The sequence below is a fragment of the Sinohyriopsis cumingii genome, unplaced genomic scaffold, assembly GCF_028554795.1.
Source record: "Sinohyriopsis cumingii isolate HCF-2022 unplaced genomic scaffold, ASM2855479v2 utg001348l, whole genome shotgun sequence".
In the NCBI taxonomy this organism is placed as follows: Eukaryota; Metazoa; Mollusca; class Bivalvia; order Unionida; family Unionidae; genus Sinohyriopsis; species Sinohyriopsis cumingii.
The window spans coordinates 439,587-461,811 of record NW_028315988.1 but is presented as its reverse complement, the minus strand read 5'-3'; the positions used below and the strand labels follow the sequence as shown (position 1 = coordinate 461,811).

The window sequence follows — 22,225 nt, the reverse complement described above, 5'->3', positions numbered from 1 at the left end:
TAAGCACCCCCCCCCCCGACACTTCCACGTCCATCCCATAGGCCCATGGTGAAGGCCAATCCATGGTTATGTCTCCATTAAAAATAATAGCAGGAATTGTCAAGTCCAATAGCAAATGAAAACGAGCAATAACTCTTGTGTACGTTCCGGCAGCAGAAAAGGTGTACTTTTATGACCATTGTCATGAGAACATTACGACATATAGAACGCACGCATATATCCACCAACTGATGTGTTGTCAATTGATTCTTTCATACATATTGCAGACGGGTTTTAGTTTGCATAGTTCAAAAGGACAATCACTTTTTAAAGCACTGAACACAAAAGCTTATCGAAATGAAGATCTTTGGCATCGATCGTAATATGCAAGACTTGTCACAGCAAAGCTTAGAAAACTGATTTTGTTGCGCTCAAAAGAGTGTGATATAATGAATACAGCTGTAAGTCAAAAAGATAATAAAGGGCACAAACTGACCAAAAACAAAATATGCCGATAGCAAATTGATTTGTTGATATGCATATATTCAGCTCAGGAATAGTATGCGACCAACATTACTGCGCAATCCTTTTACACATCAAGATTAGATGTATTTTCTAGTTACTGAATTAATAATTCTTCTTTAAATCAAAAAAGAGCATTGGCTATAAACCGTAATAGCGAGTTAATTTTCAACACGAGGATTCTGATTTTGATGACGATGGTGACGTATACCACCATCGCAGATCGATTACATTTTATTTTATAGTGGCAGCACTCTAATGATTCTGACATACATCACATCAAATTTTAATTATAATCATACCAATACCTCTAGCAAAATATTGTGGAGGCACAGTGAATTAAACGTGTGTGCATCTCTCCACAATGATCATTACTTGTACTAAGTCTCACAACAATGTTTCAAAATCAGTGAGACTAGCTGTTTATCAATGATTATGTAGGACGGACGGGCAACCATTGCTCGGGTTTGAGATAGACATGTAATTGATATTATAGACCAAGCTAATAGCATGGCAATATGCCATGCTTCGGGATGAAAATGGTACGACTGGTGGCAATACCATGAATCTACCACGCTTCAAGTGCTCTCTGAAATACTCTGGCTTGGGATCGAGGTCAAATATGTATGCGGCTTGGAATCCAAGGTTTGTATAAAGGTTTCAAAATATAATCTGAGCAAAATCAGAAATCTGGCTAATCAACTATAATAGCATTCTAGTCTATTCGCAAATCATGAATATTTCGTCTTTGAGTTTTCCTGAAGATCTGCTCACCAGTGATACATTTGTTTATGATCAAATGATAAACGGAAAAAAATAAATGGTTGCTTTTGTAAACGGCGGTGAGTCTAACTTGTGCTCTGCGTCCTAGTCTGAAAAGGTGATTTTTGCCTAAAACTTTCAGACATTGCTATTAAAATACAACATTTACGAAAAATGCATGAATGCTGCATTTCAAATATGTTGTGTACGGTAGAAAATCGATTCTTTATTCTTTATAATTGTCTTATGCCTAGACCAGCTCAACTGCTTTGTAAGTTATGACGTTACTATAGCCCACACATGCCTAATGTGCATAGCCCGCCAGTCACATTATTCAAGCACAGACTTGATCGAGGTGCAATAAAATGTTGTAGATTATGGCATAGGTAAATATTAACTATTGCGCTACTTGATAAGGGACCAAAGCAGGGCTTGTTGACATACAGAATTCAAGTTTGCTAATATGGTCATAAATATGTAACTTAACCGAAGAAGACGTCTCAAAACTTTTCTATCAACGAACTAAGCTTTTGGAGTAGTCAGGAAAAATAAAACAAGTAAAACAAAAGAAGAATTTTGACTAAAAGGTAAGAGACGTTTCTGCACTCTGTTACATAATCGATTCTTTATTAAATTTTTATTTGTTCATGCTCACGGAGCCAAAACGAAGCCGTACAAACAGCATGATCGTTGAAGCTGGTCACTTAAATTAACAAGCAATTTTAGATTCATGCTTAATGAATATAAAATGAAAACTGGTCAGCCCATAACTCTGACGTCTAACAAGGACTACATACTAACCATTCCTTAAGGTTAGTGTGCTAAATGGGCCATTCTATTCTTTACTTGGATACATATAAAAACAAGCAGTCAGTTTCCTGTCACTATGGCACAAGCTGACTCTTGATCATAACAGTGCTATGGGAACAATTACCAATAGACTTTATACTTAAATTACTCATAACAGTGTTATGGGAACAACAACCAATATACTTTATACTCAAATTACCCATAACAGTGTTATGGGAACAACTACCAATAGACTTTATACTTAAATTACCCATAACAGTGTTATGGGAACAACTACCAATAGACTTTATACTCAAATTACCCAAAACGTTAAATCCTTGGTGGTGAAATAAGCCTATGAGTAAACTACACCATTAATTTAAATCTGTTTACTTAACATTTATTTCCCGATGTCAAAATTTGGGATTAACACCTCCTAAATTAGTAAGCATGCAACATAGTAAAGCAAATATGATTTATTTCTAATATTTTGCAGTGTAGTCTGTAGTGTACTGGAAAGTGACACAAATGTCTGATTACGAGATTTTTTTTTATTTTCGCGGAGAGAGAGAGAGAGAGAGAGAGAGAGAGAGTTTATGAACAAGATAACATACACAAACTTAAATAAATTGGGGTTGATAAAAGCTAACAGCAAATCCATTTTGAAAGGCAATATGGGGTAGGGTTGCTATCAATTACTAGCAGTACATAACCTTTTGTTACATAAAAATGAAAGCATTTATGTAGATTGTTTAAAAAACCTGTGAAGCACGATTATCCTAAACAAAATACACAAAGAGAGGGCTGCACACTACGTAGACATACATAACTTTGGGAGACAGTACCTATCGAAATATGCATGTATGTGTGTATTTGTGTAACCTAATGATGTGTATGTGTTTGTGTCATTTTGTTTTCCTGATTTGTTCTATCAGACCATGTGTGTAATAAAGACCTGCGAATAACACTCCTGCCATCGTTTATAAATCCAAACACTAGCTCGAGTTTCAGCTGAAGTTGTGTCCTATATCTTTGCGACGACTATTAATGACAGCTTTATTGTTTCCATACGTGACTGTCGCAAAGTTCAAAACTGCCAAAGCTTTAAGATATTTATATAAATTGGAATTACGATTGATGAGAAAGTTTACTTCTTTCAGCACTACGTATAAGTACCAATCTTTTGAATAAGGGAGAAAGGACACTCACTCCATTATTTACATTTTGGATTAACCCAGGTTTGAGCTCTATATTTTCAGAATTTTATACAATCGTTTATGTTATTGTATTTACACAATTATTTATTACGCATAAGAAACATATTATCACACTGCCATCGTTCTTGACGTACGCCAACAAGACAGCAGTGTCGTTTGCCTGTATTGGGCTCTTAATTCCATGGAAGTGGCTACAAACGTAAGGGGTAAAATGTTCAAATAATTAGAATAAACTTACAAAGAATTAAAGAAACCTGACCAATCAAATTGCAGATAATCGTAATTAAGAGAACAAAGTTTAGTTATCCATTGAATGCATACAGTATTGCATGGACAAATGACCGACTTCCATGCCGACGCAATCTTACATAAGGTAAACGTTGTAGTGCAAGAAAAAACCTCAGTTTCTTAGAGATCCTTACAACTATTTGGGAAATTCGGTTAAACAAATGTTATTCAAATGCATGAATATATTAAACGTCTTAGAAGAAAAGTGAAATACGATGGGCTTAAATAATGTAATCTACTTAAATATTACATAAGCAGGCATACAATTAATCGCCGTTTGAAACAGTTTATGTTTGCGATGTGGCTGACCAATAGCAGGTAGAAAGTGCTTACAAACTAGCATATTATAATACATCAATATATACAAGTACATATTAACTGTGACTAATGTCTTCATTTAATGTGAGAAAATGCGATAATATGCATGATTATGTTAAAAATATTTGAAAAGTAGAAACATGAAAATATAGTCTAACGAAGAATATTAATTAGGGAAAAGAAAGTTAAGGATTTACTAGAAAGTAGAAACATTAAATAATATTCAGCTTATTACGATAACATGTATCAGTAGTGGAAAGGTTTTAACTGAACGCAAAAGGCTAGGATCTGGAAGTGTTTCACTGATTATGCTGACATTGTAACAATATAGTGATTCAGTAACATTAGTCGCAAATCGGAAAAGACGACGCTGACAAAAAATGAAAAGAAAAGACCACATCAAAAGTATAGATCAGTGTATTAGGTATTCCAACAAAGGAGGAATTAGGATGACCTAGGTTAAAATTGTTGAAACCGAATTTTGGAATAGAAAAGAAAAATAGAAAATGATAGCCTTGCTAACTTTACTTCGGGAATATTTAAACCCAGGAGTAATTTGATGCACTCTGGGATTTAATTTACATACTGGGATATTTCAACGGGAGGATGGAGAGGGCACATATTCCGATGAATGGTTATCTGTATGTAACAAACAAGATGATATGAACTAGGCTGAAAAAATATTGAATGCTAAAATAATGAACGGTAAATATCATAAACTCGTGAAGTGAATATTATGTTATTGGTTATAATAATAGTCTTTGTTTTCTGTTAGGCCTTTCTAGTTGGAACAATGCCTCTAACACGTTTGTACATTATAATGTTTTCAGTCTTGATTAAGTTATGAGAAACTATTTATTCTTAATGATGACAAGAATGTCTACTAGTAAGAACTTATATTGAAATCTTTGTGGAACTACAACATTCATTTAAATTCTCGTATTATTTGCAGTTGAAACACTGTACTACTTAATTTCATTCTTAACAATGCAGGGCAAAGTCCATTGTTGCAGATGTATCTGTATACTTGTACATACATTTTTAACTATAGTTAAATTTAGATATATGGACTCTGTAATCTGAAAAAAAAATAGAATTCTTATCTTATAATTATTAAAGAGTTAGTTGGTAATGAACTATAAATATTCGACAACTAAATAAATGAGGTACTGAAACCATACGTCTTACTGAGATACCACACCGTCGCGACAACGTGTGAAAGATACACCTCTGCCTTAAAGAACACCGAAGTGCATCACGTAGATAAACAATGTCAAGCAGCATGAAAATTTGACGTTTTAAAAATAATTAGCTTGTCAAATGAAATAGTTGTGGAACAAACGGTTCAACATAATATCAATGTATTAAAATCAGAAGTAATAAATAATACGTTGGTACAAATGAAATGGCGACTATTTCGTACATATTCTCCTAGCAGGGTGATAACATATATTACGGAATGAATGCAAAAGATTCTTACATATGAAATAGATCACAACTAAACTTAACAGGTCTGGAAAGGTACAATGTAAAACACAAGTTAGTCTTTTCGTTTTGTTTTTGAGGAAACTCGTATAACTATTTCTGGAATCGTAGGGACATTTAAACTTCTATACAATGATATGCAAAGACATTCCTTCAATCTTGTTATCTAAACAATCCACTATGCATTATCCAGGATAAATCTTTCGAAAGAAAAACTTGAATATGTCCATAAAACAAACAATCCCAAAGAACGATTACAAACTTAAACTTAGTTCAGGTGGGAGGAGTTACAATACGATACGGATGAATTAAAATCACGTGCACTATTAACACTGGAATTACTCAAATATTTCAGATGAACTTTCTACCTTTACTTGTAAGTGAAATCAATCTATATAAATTATTGGCAGAATCAATATTTCAGATAAATATTACTAGCAGGATGTTATATTTAAAAAAAGAAATATATCAGAAAGGTGCAATCAGGTATATATATGTGTGTTTGTGATTTGGATTGCTAACATACTTTCATAATTTTTAAGTCATATCGTTACGGTTTCTGCAGTGTGCCAGTTTATAAAGCTAACACTGAGGCATAATGCCGTAGACATTTAGCATGATCTCCCGCCCAGACCATTATCCTCACACCATGCCGACCAGTCCTAACGCTGACCTCTTAATGCTGAACTGCAAGAGATGCAGGTACTAGAACCACTTTTGTATGTTGTATGACTCGGCTGATGTTTGAACCCGCAACCTTACTCATCCGTGGAAGTCGCTCTAACAACTTAGTCGACCAGAGCGGTACAACCATTTGCACAATGATACAAAATCAATAGCGAAAAAGTGATAAGGAAAATAGAGGAAGGAAATACAAGTACTAGATATGCAAACATGTGGAAAATCAACTTGTTTAACATGAAATTCAAGAAAAGGAGATGAAAATAATATAAAAAGAAATTAACACAGGACTACACGTGAATACGGATAGGTAAAATATAGAGGATCAGTGCGTTTTGAACATGCGTGTACAAAGGATAGGTGGTCGTCATTAAATACATTACAAGGTTTTAAATCAGCACAATTAACATGCAATAGTGAAACGAAGATATTATACTCCTGTTTTAAAATCGCACCTGATTGACTTCTGTCCTCAAGAAATAGTCTCTGCCTCATATGTTGTTGTGTCTTTGGCGGTGGACTTAAGACTCCCCACTAATGAAAAACATGTGTGATTGATAGTTATTTGAAAGATACAGACATGGGAGTTTAGAAGAATCAACTTAAATGGACAGTGTGGAGTTAAACCTTTTTTAGTGGGGCGATTCCTATCGGCATTTAAGTGAAAAACGGGTACAAAAAGTAGTCCAATGAATATACATTTGATGCGATTTTCCACACCCTGTTAAGTTGGTAAAGGAGCTATTAATTGGTGGACAGCTTGGCTGCAACAAACATTAATGATGCTGAATATTCTACAATGTATAAGAGACTTAAAAGTGATGTTAGACCATTTTGTTTGTCATAACGATTTTTTTTTTACTTTGTTAAATAGTTATGTAAATGGACAGTATCGACGGGTACAAGAACTTTCACAAATCAAGCATCTTGTTTAAATTTGGGGTCAGTCTCACCATTAATAGCGATTTAAAACAGAACAGTATAAAACGGATAAACAGTTTTGTACAACATCACAATGCTTTGTAGAGGCAGACATGGTACGTAAGTGAGCAAACATTGTGTTCAGAAAATGGATTATGGTGATGGTTGTACTGACATCTGTGAGTGCGACTACACTCTTACATATTCCACTGATAAACACCATTAATTTATATCAATGCTTGTGGAGCTGTTATGGTTATTAGTTAAAGTAATTATGCACGTTGACCTCCTTTCATTTTGTGCATATACCTTTAATATAATAAATAGGAACAACCAACTCATTAGCAATTATGAGGCGGTATAACCAAGCGTGAATACATGAAGCAATTATCTGTTCAAGTTTTAAGATGCTAACATCATTGACAAAGAAAGAATTAGACATCATGCACGAGACATTCCAGAGAAAAAACATTAGAGTTCATTGCCAATGGAGCAAAGACACGTGATTTCTTAAAGAAAAAAAGGATAGTAACACAGGCTTTTAGCAACAAAGATGATGTTTTCCTCTTTCGCGTCATCTCACCCAGATCAGTTGACTCACATAGAAAAAGAGTTAAAAGTTGAAAATGCAATGCACTCTAAACTGACTTCTACCAGCATTCTAATAACGAAGTAAAATAGGAGTTCATATTCATTGCACTTGTGATGGGTGTTAGTGTACTACTTGCTTGTATAGATATTTAATTATTATTTTTAAATGTTTTGTATGAAGCATACTCGTACTGAAGACAGTTTTCTTAGTATCATAAATTATAGATGTACGGAAAAATAAACCCTAACAAGCATGATAATGTACTGTAAGACATTAAAAACTTAATCACACACATCATCATATCAAAAAATAAAATATACAGAGTAAATCTAAAGGAAATCCAAAATATGTTGATTGAACATGTGTTGTTTCATGCATATGTTATAGAAGTTGAATGGAGAAGCTAAATATTCAATGGTAACTAATCTGAATAGGATCGACATTATCATATCCTATGGTGGCGATAAACATTTCAGTTTGAATGACTATAACATATTTATGTCATGCAAAACTATATTTGTGGTTATCAGTTCCTGTGTTGACCAGTAGGATCGAACAAGGTATTCGACTGGTAAATCGATAAAGGAGCGATAAGGGGTCGGTCAAGGCAGTTATAATGATATTGAATCTATGCATATTTTTGTGTTTCTTATAAACAGTCGACTATAATACAACTTGCGGGGAACATATCATTAATCACATTATCATTGTCATCTTCCAAAGGACTTCAGACTGAGCAAGCCATTTGTATAATAATAGAATGTAGACATTAAAGTTGTTTACCAAGCCAATGCTTAGTAGGATTTCTTTAGAATAATTTGGTAAATTGTTTAAGGAGAAATACCTGCATGTAATTAGATTCTTTGAAAGAAAGAAGATTCTAGGCATAGCGGCTAAAAAGACCATACAAATCTGCCACTTTCTGCTCACCAAATGGGCATGAAGGCCGTATTAATTCTGTGTATAAAGGTCAAGGTTAAAATTCAGATTGCATTTAGTGCGTGCCGAAGCTCTGTCTTTACCTGGTAATAATAAAAAGTTTCAAAAGGTTTATATTGTTAATATCTCCTGGAATGACTTGAGATACAAACTGAGCATTTAACCCTTCCAAGGCCATACCTCTAAAGCGTGACAATAAATATAATGTTTTTCTAATAAGTTTGTTTAAAAAAACGATTCCTCTTGATTCATACTAGTTGTCTAATTATATACATGGTAACATGGCCCTGTGGGTTCTGAAAATCTCTAGGTTTATTGGAGATATTCAATTATATGTTATATATATGTTTATATGTTTCTGTCCTCGATGTCTGTATATTTGTGATGACACCAAGTTGAAAAATCTTTTAATTGAACTCAGTGATCCGTTTCACCGTTGCATTGGTTATTTCAACCAATCTGAAATATAATGAACATATCATAAAGTAGTTCTTTACTTCAGTTTTTTTGTGTGACAGGCTTGTTAAAGTTTCTCTCTGTACAGTTGTCCAGTCTGTCATTATCTTAGAAACATTTGCTGATATATCAAATTCAGTTTAGCTGCTTCTAATCCTCAATTTGGACAGACATCATTTGAAACAGAGACTGTATCAACATAAGGTTTTGATGGTCTATCTACGCTATCACTTGTTTCAGCCGAAGGTAACCTTTCTTTGATGAGTGGTAAGAACGAAGTTTCTCGCCGTCTAGTCGGGCAAGGAACCAAATATTAAGGTGATTACGTAACATTTATTTATCATGCATAATTCTAGCAGACGATACTCTACATGTATTTCAGTCAAAGTGGTCTGGAAATTGTGATGATTTTTAAAACAGACACATGAAGTAATGGTCGACTAGTCTTTACATTTTTACTGTTAATGACGATTTATTGGATTTGAAATCTTACTGAAATAAATAATCTAGTCATGTGATATCTTCACAACTTGTGTCTTGTGAAGATTGTTTCCAAAATGACCTATAAAGCGAGGTACCACTTTTGAAGGAAATGATTTTGTAGCCAGAAAAACTACTGAATGCAGAGTAAACTACATTACAATAACCATTATTAGGTTACATGGCAATCAACATTTATAGGCAAGATTATGCAGTCGGAAAGATGGGATCGTATACCAAACTGTTATGTTGACAAGTCTAAATGCAAGCTAATGCAATCGGGAAGATAGAATTATATGTCAAACTTTAAGATGACAAGTCTACAGTGCAAGGTTATGAAGCAGGGTAGACGAGACCATATGCCAAACTGTCATGTTGACAAAGATACGCAGCAGGTAAGGCCATATGCCGTCTTGACAAGTCTACATGGCAAGGTTATGCAGCAGGAAAGATGAGACCATATGTTACACTGATACGTTGACAAATCTACAATGCACGGTTACGCAAAGGGAAAGTTAAGACTATATACCAAACTGTTATTTGATAAGTCTTCTGATATGAAAAGTTATGCAGCTGGAACGATGAGAATATATGCCAGACTGTTATTTTGGCTGTTATTTTGACAAGAGTACGGCATGAAATTATGGTGCAGGAAAAATGTAACAATATGACAAACTGTTATTTTAAGAAGACATCACGGCAAGGTTATACACCACGGAAGTTGACCAGATCTGCCATATTGTTATTTTGACAAAACTACTATGCAAGGTTATGCAGCCTGAACAACGAGACTCTATGCCAGACTGTTATGTTGGAAAGGCACATTATGAAGCTAATGTACTGCAGCGTTATATTGGTTATCAGAAGCTACCTTATACGGATTATATTTCATCCGATCGTGTTTTTATCTAAAATCTCTTTTTATCAGAACGCTTTCAGTGTCCCCAGAACTCTAATAAACGAGATTTCACTTTGTGTTGTGCCAGTATCGCCCGATTATACTAAAGTAAGTAAGAGTATCGATATCAAACTAATCTCGTACTAAGCACAGTTTATCTTACGTTGTAAGTATATTTTTGTCCATGGCTTAACTCGTTATAATCAGGCCGAGGAGATGATCGTAAAAATTGCCAAAGCGATATGTAATTCATAACTGTATAGTAAGCCTCTTAGTCTTAAAAGAAACAAAATCTTGAAATCTGATAGTGGCTGAATGATTATTCTTTTATCCTTTTACAAAAAGTTGACTCTAAGGTATATATATATATATATATATATATATATATATATATATATATATATATATATATATATAACTTCTACTTAATAAAGTCTTTTTCCTCACCCGAAGACTTAATTTTTGAAAATTAATTGCACTACTTTCCATCTGTAAAACATGAACTCTCTCTCTTTCTTTCTCTCTCTCTCTCTCTCTCTTTCGATATATATATATATATATATATATATATATATATATATATATATATATATATATATATATATATATATATAGTGATATATAGATAAATACAGATATAGATAGATAAAGATAGATAGATAACAGCGATTGTACTGAGTAGAGGAATATATCTCAACAGTTAGTCAATTTATCAAATTACACTTGAATCGGTCGAAATGGTAATTAACGCAATGGGAAAAAAAAAGAAGCTTGCTATTGTATATTGTATATATATTGATGATATAACAGTGTATCTGAACTTTGATATAATAAAAAAAAGATATTACCGATTCTTGAAATCATACTGTTGGGTGCATTTAACCGGCATTTAGAAGCGTGTACGGTATACTATATATGACGCAGTTTATTTGAACGTATCAAATTTATATCGGCGTTTTTACTTCCTATTTGTACACGTTCGTCTCGATAAGAAAATCAATAGAAACTAGCAGTCAAGAAATAGTCATACTCGATTTCATAAGGTTAAATATATATGTTGTTCTTCTCGTTTAAGACTATGGGGTGTCAAAGTTGAAGACTTCCCTGTACATCGAGATAAAAATAGAAGATCATTTTGGGAAGATGGAACGCAAACCGGTAAGACTGGGTGCATTTTTTGTTGTTTAAAATTAAATAATCCTAATTCGAAAGCGTGACTGGCATTTAAGTAACCTTTATAGTAAAATTAACGGCAACCCAACCCCCCTGCGCAAAACGAAAATTATCGTAAGACCGAAGGAAAACCGAAGAAACTGTGAAATTAAATATCTGTTTCCATTTCTCTTCCATAACTTCTGCACATCCCATTCTGTCCAATATCCAATGCTTTGTAAAAAGCATTAAATCTACGTTTTACTAATTATGAGGGACTAAGACCCACTGGAGTAAATGAGTCGATTTAGCATCTGGCAGTCCGCGCTATAGAAGAACTTTTGAACATCGTTTGTTAAGATTTCGAATAATAAATCAATAAATATAACTCTTTAATCTTCTTGAACTGCAAAGTCGCTTATAATCATGTGTGTGCGTGTGTCTGTGTGTGTGTCTGTATGTCTGTGTGCGTGCGTCTGTGTGTGTGTGAGTCTGTGTGTGTCTGTGTGTGTCTGTGTGTCTGTGTGCGTGTGTCTGTCTGTGTGTGTGATTTGGATTTTTAATCTAGGTTGAATAATTTTTCTGAGATATTACTACGATGTACGCAGTGTGACAGATTATAGCAATGTTTATCACTGGGACATCATGCCGCAGACATGAAGCATTACTCCCCACCCAGTCCAGTTATCCTGACGCCAGGCCAGCCAGTCCTAACACTTACCTCTTAACGCCAAGGGATTAGCGTGGCAGCCGTTAGTACCATTTTTACAAGTCTTTAGTATGACTCGGCCGGGGTTTGAACCCGCTGCCTCTCTCGCCTGAGGCGGACGCTATAACTACTAAGTATAGGTTGCAGATAAAGCTCAAAACTAGAATAAGGACTCTGTGGAAATGGACCTCCTTTATACACGTACGGAGGGTGAAGGGTACTGTTGTGATATGGAAACCAAAGTGCACATCGACCAAACAGAACGTTTGGAGGAAGAATAGTTATGTTTTAAAATCTGCTCGGAAAACAAGCGTGTTTCATGCCTATCATCCATACAGAGTTTGGAAAGAGCGTGGACATGTTGCGAGATCTGGAAAAAAAGAACATTAAAATATTTATATTTATCATATCTGGATTACACAGTACTCAGTTTATATTTATATAGTTGTGTTGCAGTCATTACTATTTCAACGACGGATTTAGAAGGGGCTCGCGAGAGGATTAGACCGAAACCCCCTTTTCCAGTACAAGTTGTGTACTTCCGATGTTATAATTAGCTACATGTAGTGATGTTAAGCTGAATGAACTAACCCTTTAAATTCAAACTTCCTTAATAAATCATTAATCTTTAAATTCAAACTTCCTTAATAAATCATTAATCTTTACTTCACGTAGAATTGAATCAGAAGGATTAGGCGGGCGGCTGAGTGGTCTAAGACACTGTCATTTACATATCAAAGAGCTCGACATGCCTTGATAAACGTGGGTATTTTAGAAAGCTTGTCAGCAGCGTCGCGTGTGTCGATGGTTAATCCTGGAGTCTTCCCGGATTCTTCTCTCACCAACTATATAGGCGGCATGTACAGCCTGTCATGGAAAAAGGCATTAAAAACATAAAACCAAACCATACTAATCGTTGATTATTGTTTTAAATGTACTTATGTTAGTTGTATGAAAATGACAAGGAAAAATGTATTGTTATGTTTAAAAGTGTAAACAATATATATTAAGGAGGTGAACGGTAATTAATATGATTCACGTATGCAGTATAATGGTAATAATTACATAATATGATTCACGTCTACAATATAATGGTAGTAATTAAATAAAATAAATCACGGATGCAGTATAATGGTAATAATTACATAATATGATTCACGTATGCAGTATAATGGTAATAATTACATAATATGATTCACGTATGCAGTATAATGGTAATAATTACATAATATGATTCACGTATACAATATAATGGTGATAATTACATACTATAATTCACGTATGCAGTATAATGGTAATAATTACATAATATGATGCAAGTATACAATATAATGCAAGTATGTCGTATAATTGCAACAATTATATAATATGAACAGAATTATCCAGTATATTAGTTACAATTACATAAGATCGCATAATATTTCTAGAGCAATTCATCGGTTGAAGGAAGGAGACAAACACACAGAAACACTAATGGTAAAAAGGAACAGGATGCGGCTAATCAAAGGTTTGCCACGGTTTTTTTTCCATACCTTTTCTGTTTTACGCGATCACAATTATTGCATTGATTTCAATGATGCTTCAGGAAAATTATGAAGTTAAAGAACTCTTCTATTAATATTGTAATAATGAATGTATACGGGAAAGTGCGAGCTGAATTATTTATATTGCTTCATTTCTGGTAACAGAGAGAAACATTGCTTTCGTTGCCAAAACCTTTGAGCATGTATGTATGTATGTATGGTTGTATGTATGGTTGTATGTATGGTTGTATGTGGTTGGTAGGTAGGTAGGTAGGTAGGTCAGTGTGCATGTAGGTAGGTAGGTAGGTATGGAGGTTGGTAGATAGGTTGGTCTGTCTGTCGGTCTGTATGTATGTATGTATGAATACATGCATGGATGGATGGACGGATGCATGCATGCATGCTTGCATGTATGTATGTATGTATGTATGTGTGTGTGTGTGTGTGTGTGTGTGTGTGTGTGTGTGTGTGTCTCCTGTTGATCATCCTGTTATTCTATACGTGACAGATCAACCGATGAAGAAAGCAGCGATCAACAATATGGAAAGAAACAGACACCAGTACAAACTGTCAAAATACAAGAGAGTGCTAAAGAGAGCGAGGAAGAAGCTGGTGATAAGTAACTATTTAATCCCCCCCTCAATTATTCAAACTGAGGTTGTTTTCTGGTTCTTTACGTAATAGCTACACAATAATGTTTAGTAACGTATTTTGCCCAATGTTACCTTCGAGGTCTACGCTGAATCTAGGTCTCACCCTTCTGGGCACAAGGCCTAAGCCTGAACCACTAAATTACCGCTACTGCTTTTACTGATATTGGAGCTACCATATATATATATATATATATATATATATATATATATATATATATATATATATATATATAGTTCACTTCATCTATCACTAACTTGGTCACAAAAAACGCATTTTTACTGCTTATTTGTACAGGAGTAGAGTGGTAATCGAATTGCAAATAATAAGATTTACCATCTTATCGAATTGTCATGATTGATTATTTTCATACAAACTGACCTTAAGATCGATTACTTTCATACAAACTGACCTTAAGTTCAGATTTTGACTCATCTTCAAACACCTAACTAGCTCGAATTTAAAAGTTGATATCAGAGTCGGGGCATTTACTGCGTTCTATGAGCCCTATTAAACAAAACCAGTACAAACACACACTCACACAAGCACACACACACACACACACACACACACACACACAGAGTCACTTGCCACTTGAAATTAGACCATTACTTTTTTCTCTCCCGCGTGTATTGAGCATTATGCACACTTTTACTAGAAAGCCACATCGAATATTGCCATGGTACTCTTTGGAGGAATGTCAGGTCCCTAATAAATAATAACGAACACTGTGTTGTAAATATACACTTGATAAAGGATAAATCAACACTTGCATGTGACAATGCAAATACGATTTGTTGAGATTTATAAAACATGTTAATTTTATCCACACTTATGTGACGGATTGGGAATGTGTCCCACTCTGTTAAGAGTCTTACGTCATAGTATTGTTTCTAATTATGCAAATGTATCGCTGTCGTAAGATACATATTGTAAAATCTTAATAACAAGAACGTATGAGAGAGAGAGAGAGAGAGAGATTTGGAATAGTTAAAGGGAATAGTACAGGTTATTTTGTTTTGTTCTGAAATAAAAACGAGCACAATTCGTTTCTAATTAAATGTACACATTCTGAAACTTAGTGTTTGACCCACATGCCTAACTATACATGTTAAAATAGGCTTCTGCAGAACGAATTAAACTGCATTTATTTTCTTGCGGCAACTGCAGATGAGGCTCCGAGCCTTGTCAAAATTTGATGAAATTATGATCGTCTGCTGTCTTGCTACTTTGACCTCTAGAGCCATCATATCTATCCACTATTACGATTCATATCTGTGCCTTGGGGTTTATAGGTCAAACATGCAATGGATAAAGGCACTGGACGTTTTGGTCAGTAACAATGTGTGTTTTCCAGCTTCATATATTGTCCATAGGTGTAGAGAATGCAAAAACAACTGATAAAATATAAGCGGGCCATATTTACTCTACTATGATATTTAGTAGTGAAATTTGTGCCTTTAAAGGAAGGGTTTGATCTTTCTCTAGAACCCACAAAAAGTAATAGGCAAAATGGTTTGTGTTGGTCATCGCGTCCGTCTACTGTAAGGTCACATTTTAATGGTCCGATTATTATATAAACGCTGATATTAGTTATTTTACTGTCTATATTGGACAAAGGGTCATATATTAATTCAATATATTTTTAACGGATTTATCAATGTAACAAGTAATTCTTAATGCTCTCACTGATATAACGTTGTATAACCATTCACGGCAAAGATTATTGAAAGCTAATGATCATTATTTAATGCGTTTTATCACATTGTCATAAAGTGGACGTATAATATGTGCAGCCTCATATTTTGTATATGACAACATGTTGAATATCATTTTATACGAATTGGTCCAAAAAGAAATTCTTACGCAGTATTCTCTTTACTGACTGGCTGTGATCGTGGAAATATTTAATTACCCTGCGTACTTGAACTTTTTATTTTCCTATTACTACTAACATTTTTTTCGAATCGACTGCCCAATGGAAATTCTAAGAAAGTCCACGCCTGTCTGAATGTGGCCCATTTACAAACACAGGGGCTCGTTATGCCATATATAAATTACCATGCGCTAAAAATTACATTACTCTCCCCCCCCCCCCCCCCCCCAAGAAGAACAACAAACAAAGCTTAGCGAACTGGTCCATTGATTGCGTGCGTGTGGAAAGGGGTGGTGTTGCACGTGTTAAATGGAATCGATCCTATATTGAAGAGCTGTTTAAATGTTAACTAATATGAGCAAATAAACTCACTTCTGTTCACAGAAGAAAATGGAAACAACCAGGCCTCCATACTGAAAGAACGTTATTTATCCACAAAATGTTTACGCCGTGAAATAGAACTTACCTTGTGATGCAGTTCCAAATTTGTCTGTGTCTACGATTGTCTGCTATTCCAAATAAATTAAAACTAATACAAATATCCGGTCACAACTAGATTGCCGTATCTGGAATAGCTGCATTCATAATCAACTCTTCACGTCTCCAACAAAATGAGTACTTAGAGGTGAAACTGATAGCGACTCACTCTCACTGTTAAACATTTTCTAACCTAACTTAAACAATGCGACATCGTATTGAACTTGAATATACATATGTAGTTGGAGATAAATAGTGCATTTATTTGGAACGACAGTCGCTGTTTTGAATTATAATTGTTAAAAATGACATTAATTAATTTCATCTTTATAGAATAGTGTCAGGTGCGACACCAGGGTCAGAATGAATACAATTGTTTTTATTTGTTTTTGTCTGTTTGGAAAGCCTTGTCTCATTAAGAATATAAATGAACTGTTTCTAGTTTAGTACCAGCTAATCCTTACGGTTACTAATAATACAACGTTTTGGGCACTTCGTATTTCCTTCCCTCCATATTCAACAATAGTCCAAGGCAGTGACCTAGTGGGTGGCAATGCAGAATCCACCACTTACACAATGCATGGTTTTGCTATTATTGCATTTTTCTCAATGATCTTTCTTCCCAATGCTTGGTTTATTCAGGAAGTTCCTTTTCTTCTTCTTAGTATTTTTATTATTATTAGGCACAAAAAGTACTACTGGGATATCATGCGTGACACTCGTGAGGAAGATCGCGTGACCGTATCCAATGACCGCATATGGGACCAGGTTTATGTAGTCCTCAAGGTCATTGTGTGCATTTTTCTATTCTTCTTCGTCCTAACAACGGCGGTGGTATCCAAGCTCTGCTTCGTTCTGGTTACTTCAAACCTGCTTCCACCAGAGGTCATGAATCAATCATATTGGAGGCTAAAGACTGCTAACTATTCTATCAGGTATGTGATGTTTTAGAAACCTTTGGAAAGCCTATCAGCAAATTCATTCATTACTATTAATTATCAATTAGTTATATTAATAAATATAAATTCGTAACTATGAAAACATTTCAATTTCTTCTTACTGAAAGGTTATAAGTTCACTGCTGTAAATTTATTTTATTTTCTTAACAACTGAAACTTCATGATTATCATTGTTTCTTTCACCCGTCTGGCGCAAATGATACTGTAGTTATCGAATTCAAGCAAGGATTTCCAAATAAAATATCTGTCTTCAATAAATATTTCTTTCTAATGTCAGAAAGTATTATCATTAAGTTTTAAAATGGTGCTAAAGTGTATTTTGCTTTGGATTTCTTTCAACTGTAGTTATCCGGTACATGAAACAAACGTTCAGTGGATATGGGCTTTATTTTTGATAATTTCGGCTCCGTATCTCCTCTCGGCCCTGTCAAGTGGATGGCACATTCTTTTCAAAAAAGATTTCAGTACTAAAGGCTCAAGTTCCGGATGGAATGGAATTGTTCCGGTAATATGAAGTTTGCATTGTATGTTTGTATGTATGCATTTAAGAACGCAGTTTCATATCTATTTCATTATAGTACTTACCATGTGTGATCGATAATATTGACTATATCAGTATGTCCAGATAACAATACTAGAACGCTGAGTTAAAAGAAATGATGCTAGTGTAAAACAAAAATAACGATACCTGTGCTAAACAACAACTGAGCGGCATGGACAAAACTGCCGTAATGGTCAAACTTATATCCATCATCTGGTATCAGTGGTAAGTTTTCATTTCCGACCATGACGTTTCTCTAAAACATTAATGTATTAAACAGTCACCTGCTTTCAGTGAGCAAAGGCAAGTTGTTTCGTGACAAGCAATTGCATATTGTTACTAAAAATAGTCACTAGTTGTCAGATTAAGCTCTTGACAAGCTCTTCCTACGTAGTGTTTATAATGCAAAAATCTTATTTATTAGTCAAACTCTGCTCATTTCTGTGTGATAAGTGAAAAGTCACTATTTTTATAAAAGAAATGACAGAAAAAACCCAGATAGTTACAATGCGCATACCAGATCTTCATTAAATGTACATCAGTCTCTGAGATGAAATGGTGAACATGTATTGAATTACTATGTTGATGTCTGTAATCGATTACTAGATAAAGAACCGAAAATAGAACCGCGATTTGTTTTATAAGAAATTATGTTTGTTCAATATGTTCAAGCCATGCTATGTCACCTTCTGTAAAAACAGAAATGAGAAGATAAACAAATGCACATTCTGGATATTAAATTTATGCTAGCGTAAGTTTTTAAAATTGAAGTGCACCACAAGTCTTAAAACAGGAGACCTGTCATTCATTGTGTGGACATTTGGTATATGTGGCCTAGGTCTGTGTTACCTTTGCGTGTGCACAGAGCGTCTGCATTGTAATAATATTGCCAAATTGTAAACAATGCATTTCAATCAATTATATTTGAAAAAGTATGAAAAGGGTAAAATTTGTATTTATTTGCAGAATAAAAGATTTAAAAGATGAAGCATTCGTTTCACAATGGCGTGTCTGCAATGTTTATTTATATTGCAAACAGTACAGAACCCGAAAGTAGTCCCAGAAGTTATCGATTTGTAAAAAATTCCACATCAGTATCAGTGACCGTTTACAGCCAATCGTAATGCGGAAAATCCGATTCATTTATAAAAATTCGAATTATTACCAATACAAACTTATCGAACTGTTTCAATCCGTCGCTCTATATCATCATCATCTTTATTTCCTTCCGTGGAAGATTACATCATATAAGAATAAATCATCTGAATACAATCAATAAATATTTATATAAAAAATAACAAAATAATAATAAAATAAATAATAATAATAATAAATAAATTGTATATACAAATTCTTACACATTATCAGTCAACGAAGTGTTCGTTAACTGCATAAGTTGCAAATTTCAGAACCTTATTTACAGAAGATAGCTGCACAGTGCATTACAAATTATGCTGCATACAGGACGAACAGCTTGGAGTTTTCTTTGTCGATTACTCCTGATGGTAACCTTTCACCTAGAAGATATTGTAGTTGCAGCTCATCTTCTACATTAAACAACGTAATGTGCAGGCTCAGGGGAAATTTATCAGTAAGGAAATACCAGAAAGAATTTCTAGGTTTACTTTGATGCACATTATTCTATCACGTATGCACTTCATCGGGTCATGTACAGCTGCAACTTCTAATTTCCCCTGTCTTACCAAATAATCCAACCATGCACCCACAACTACTCGCTCCAGAAGGAAGGGCTGTTCAATTTTGATCTTTCGTTTGTTTCCTTTTCATTAAGTTATTTATTTATTTATTGTTGTCACTCTTTTTTGGTCCCTATCTTCGCAGCTTTCTACACAGTATTTGACACATTTCAATTGAAGCTTTCTCATTTTAACGTCTTATTTTTTCTTTCTATTTCCTTGTCTTTCATCATCTCTATCGTTGTGTATCATCTGTCTATTGGTGGATTTGATTATAATGTGATGGATGTTGCAAACGCTGAAAATGAAACAGAACAGAGATTGATAAATTCCTTCACACAGCACCCCATGACCTCAGTCACCCTAACCATACACAACAACAACAGTAATAGGAACTGGGCCAGTCAATTTTGAGCCGCTGAGGGATATAAAGCAAGATTCGAGAATTGTTCTGAGGAGGACAACATCTATTGAAATAAATCAAAGTCGCAGGCCACTAAACGAAACACAATATTAACGTTTTCAATGGTAATTTTTTATATTCTTTTTTAATCTTAATTTTGTTAGCTTATTTAAAAAACGTGAAACGTGTGTGGATGTTGGTGGTTTGGTGAACATAATCACTTACACACAAGTAAAAACAAATATTTATGAGACCATTGGTCAACATAAAGTCCGTCTGACTTTATTTACATTGTGAGTGATTAGGTAAAATTTACACATCGATAAATACCCAACCATGATCATTTAATACTATAATAGAGGCAAGTGAATAAGTAATGTTATGTACTTTCCACAGATCCACATTTATAAAGAGGTGATCCAATTGTATTCTATGTAAATAAATGTTGATTAAGTGGACTGCAATATGTTCCAAATCGGGCATGATGAATCTGAAATTTTCATGTACCGGAATAACAATGTATATGTACATAAATGTCCGGCGTAGTTAATGCGTTTTTTGAAGAATGGAGTCTATTTGCTAAGTCTCAGTAGATAATGGAGTATATTTGCTTAGTCGCAATAAATAATGTATTCCATTCTCCAATCGTGGAAAGAAGACAAGTGATGTAATAAGGCCTGTTCTAGCCTGAACAAATTGGGAATTGTTTGCATTACGTAAGTCATGGCTAGTTAAATCACCAACATCTGATGCACTCAGAGATGTGATGGGGGGAGGCTTGAACCAGTTGTCATTTTAGTTTTTGTTTCTCTCGTTGGAATTCAAGGCTACAATCGTATTTCTCGTGCTGTACTTCAACATATACAATTATTGTTGTACCAATCACAATACTGGCTTCTTCCTTTTGTATTTTGTAAAGATATTTTCTCTTGAATAATGAGCAATTGTCCCAAACCACAGAAACATATTCCAAAAATGGTCGTATAAGAGAAGTAAATATAATTTCAAAAGATTTCCTGTCATGTTGAAGTTTAAATAGACGCATTACATTATATCGTATCCATGCTTTTTATTTTATTTTGTCTGTTGATTTATTTTTGTGGCATGGGTAGTGATTTGAGACTATAACGCCGAGATATTTGTGTCCGTTAGCATTTGAACCTGTCTCTATGGATTTCGTACGTATAATCGTGATGAAGAGTGCACCAAAGTCATGTGAACTTGATCCAGTTCCAACATTACTGCTGCCTGAGTGCTTAGATCCAGTATTGCCTTCACTAACTGATGTTATTAATACCTCTTTCTCATCCGGGGAATTCTCATCATTTTTCAAAACTGCCATTGTAAAGCCTCTGCTGAAGAAACCAACACTAGACCATAACGATTTAAAGAACTACCGCCCAGTTTCTAATCTCCCATTCATTTCAAAAATCTTAGAAAAGGTTGTTCTAACCCAGCTTGTATCTCATCTAAATTCAAACAGTCTTTTTAGCAATGTACAATCTGCATATCGCCCTTGCCACAGGACTGAAACTACTCTTCTAAAAGTAGTTAATGACATTCTCTCTGCATTGGATAGCGAAAATATTACAGTCCTCACCCTCCTTGATTTTTCTGCAGCATTGACACAATAGACCATGATATATTACTTCACCGTCTCCAGCATGTATTTGGCATTGATGATACAGCCTTACTGTGGTTCAAGTCCTACTTGGTTAACAGGACACAAATTGTATCTGCAAATCGAATACACTCCAATCCAGTTGATCTATGTTGTGGTGTTCCACAGGGGTCTGTTCTTGGACCTGTTCTCTTCATGCTGTACACTCAGTCGCTCTCAAGTGTCATAGATCATCATCCAGTGTCTCATCAACTGTACGCTGATGACACGCAAATATACAAATGTAGCC

At 34.6% G+C, this 22,225-nt stretch overlaps 1 protein-coding gene across 2 annotated transcripts in view; it reads left to right on the top strand.

Moving 5' to 3' along the window:
* The first annotated feature begins 1,688 nt into the window (after positions 1–1,688).
* LOC149772599 (chitin synthase chs-2-like) overlaps positions 1,689–22,225 on the top strand; it is an 82,122-nt gene continuing 61,585 nt past the window's right edge. For both annotated transcript variants that reach the window (XM_089947601.1, XM_089947600.1), the window contains exons 1-6: positions 1,689–1,850; positions 11,403–11,485; positions 13,616–13,695; positions 14,220–14,330; positions 17,399–17,650; positions 18,020–18,179. In XM_089947601.1, the coding sequence (XP_089803727.1) occupies positions 11,471–11,485; positions 13,616–13,695; positions 14,220–14,330; positions 17,399–17,650; positions 18,020–18,179 (618 nt within the window). In that variant the 5' untranslated portion in view covers positions 1,689–1,850; positions 11,403–11,470. The remainder of the gene's footprint in view (positions 1,851–11,402; positions 11,486–13,615; positions 13,696–14,219; positions 14,331–17,398; positions 17,651–18,019; positions 18,180–22,225) is intronic.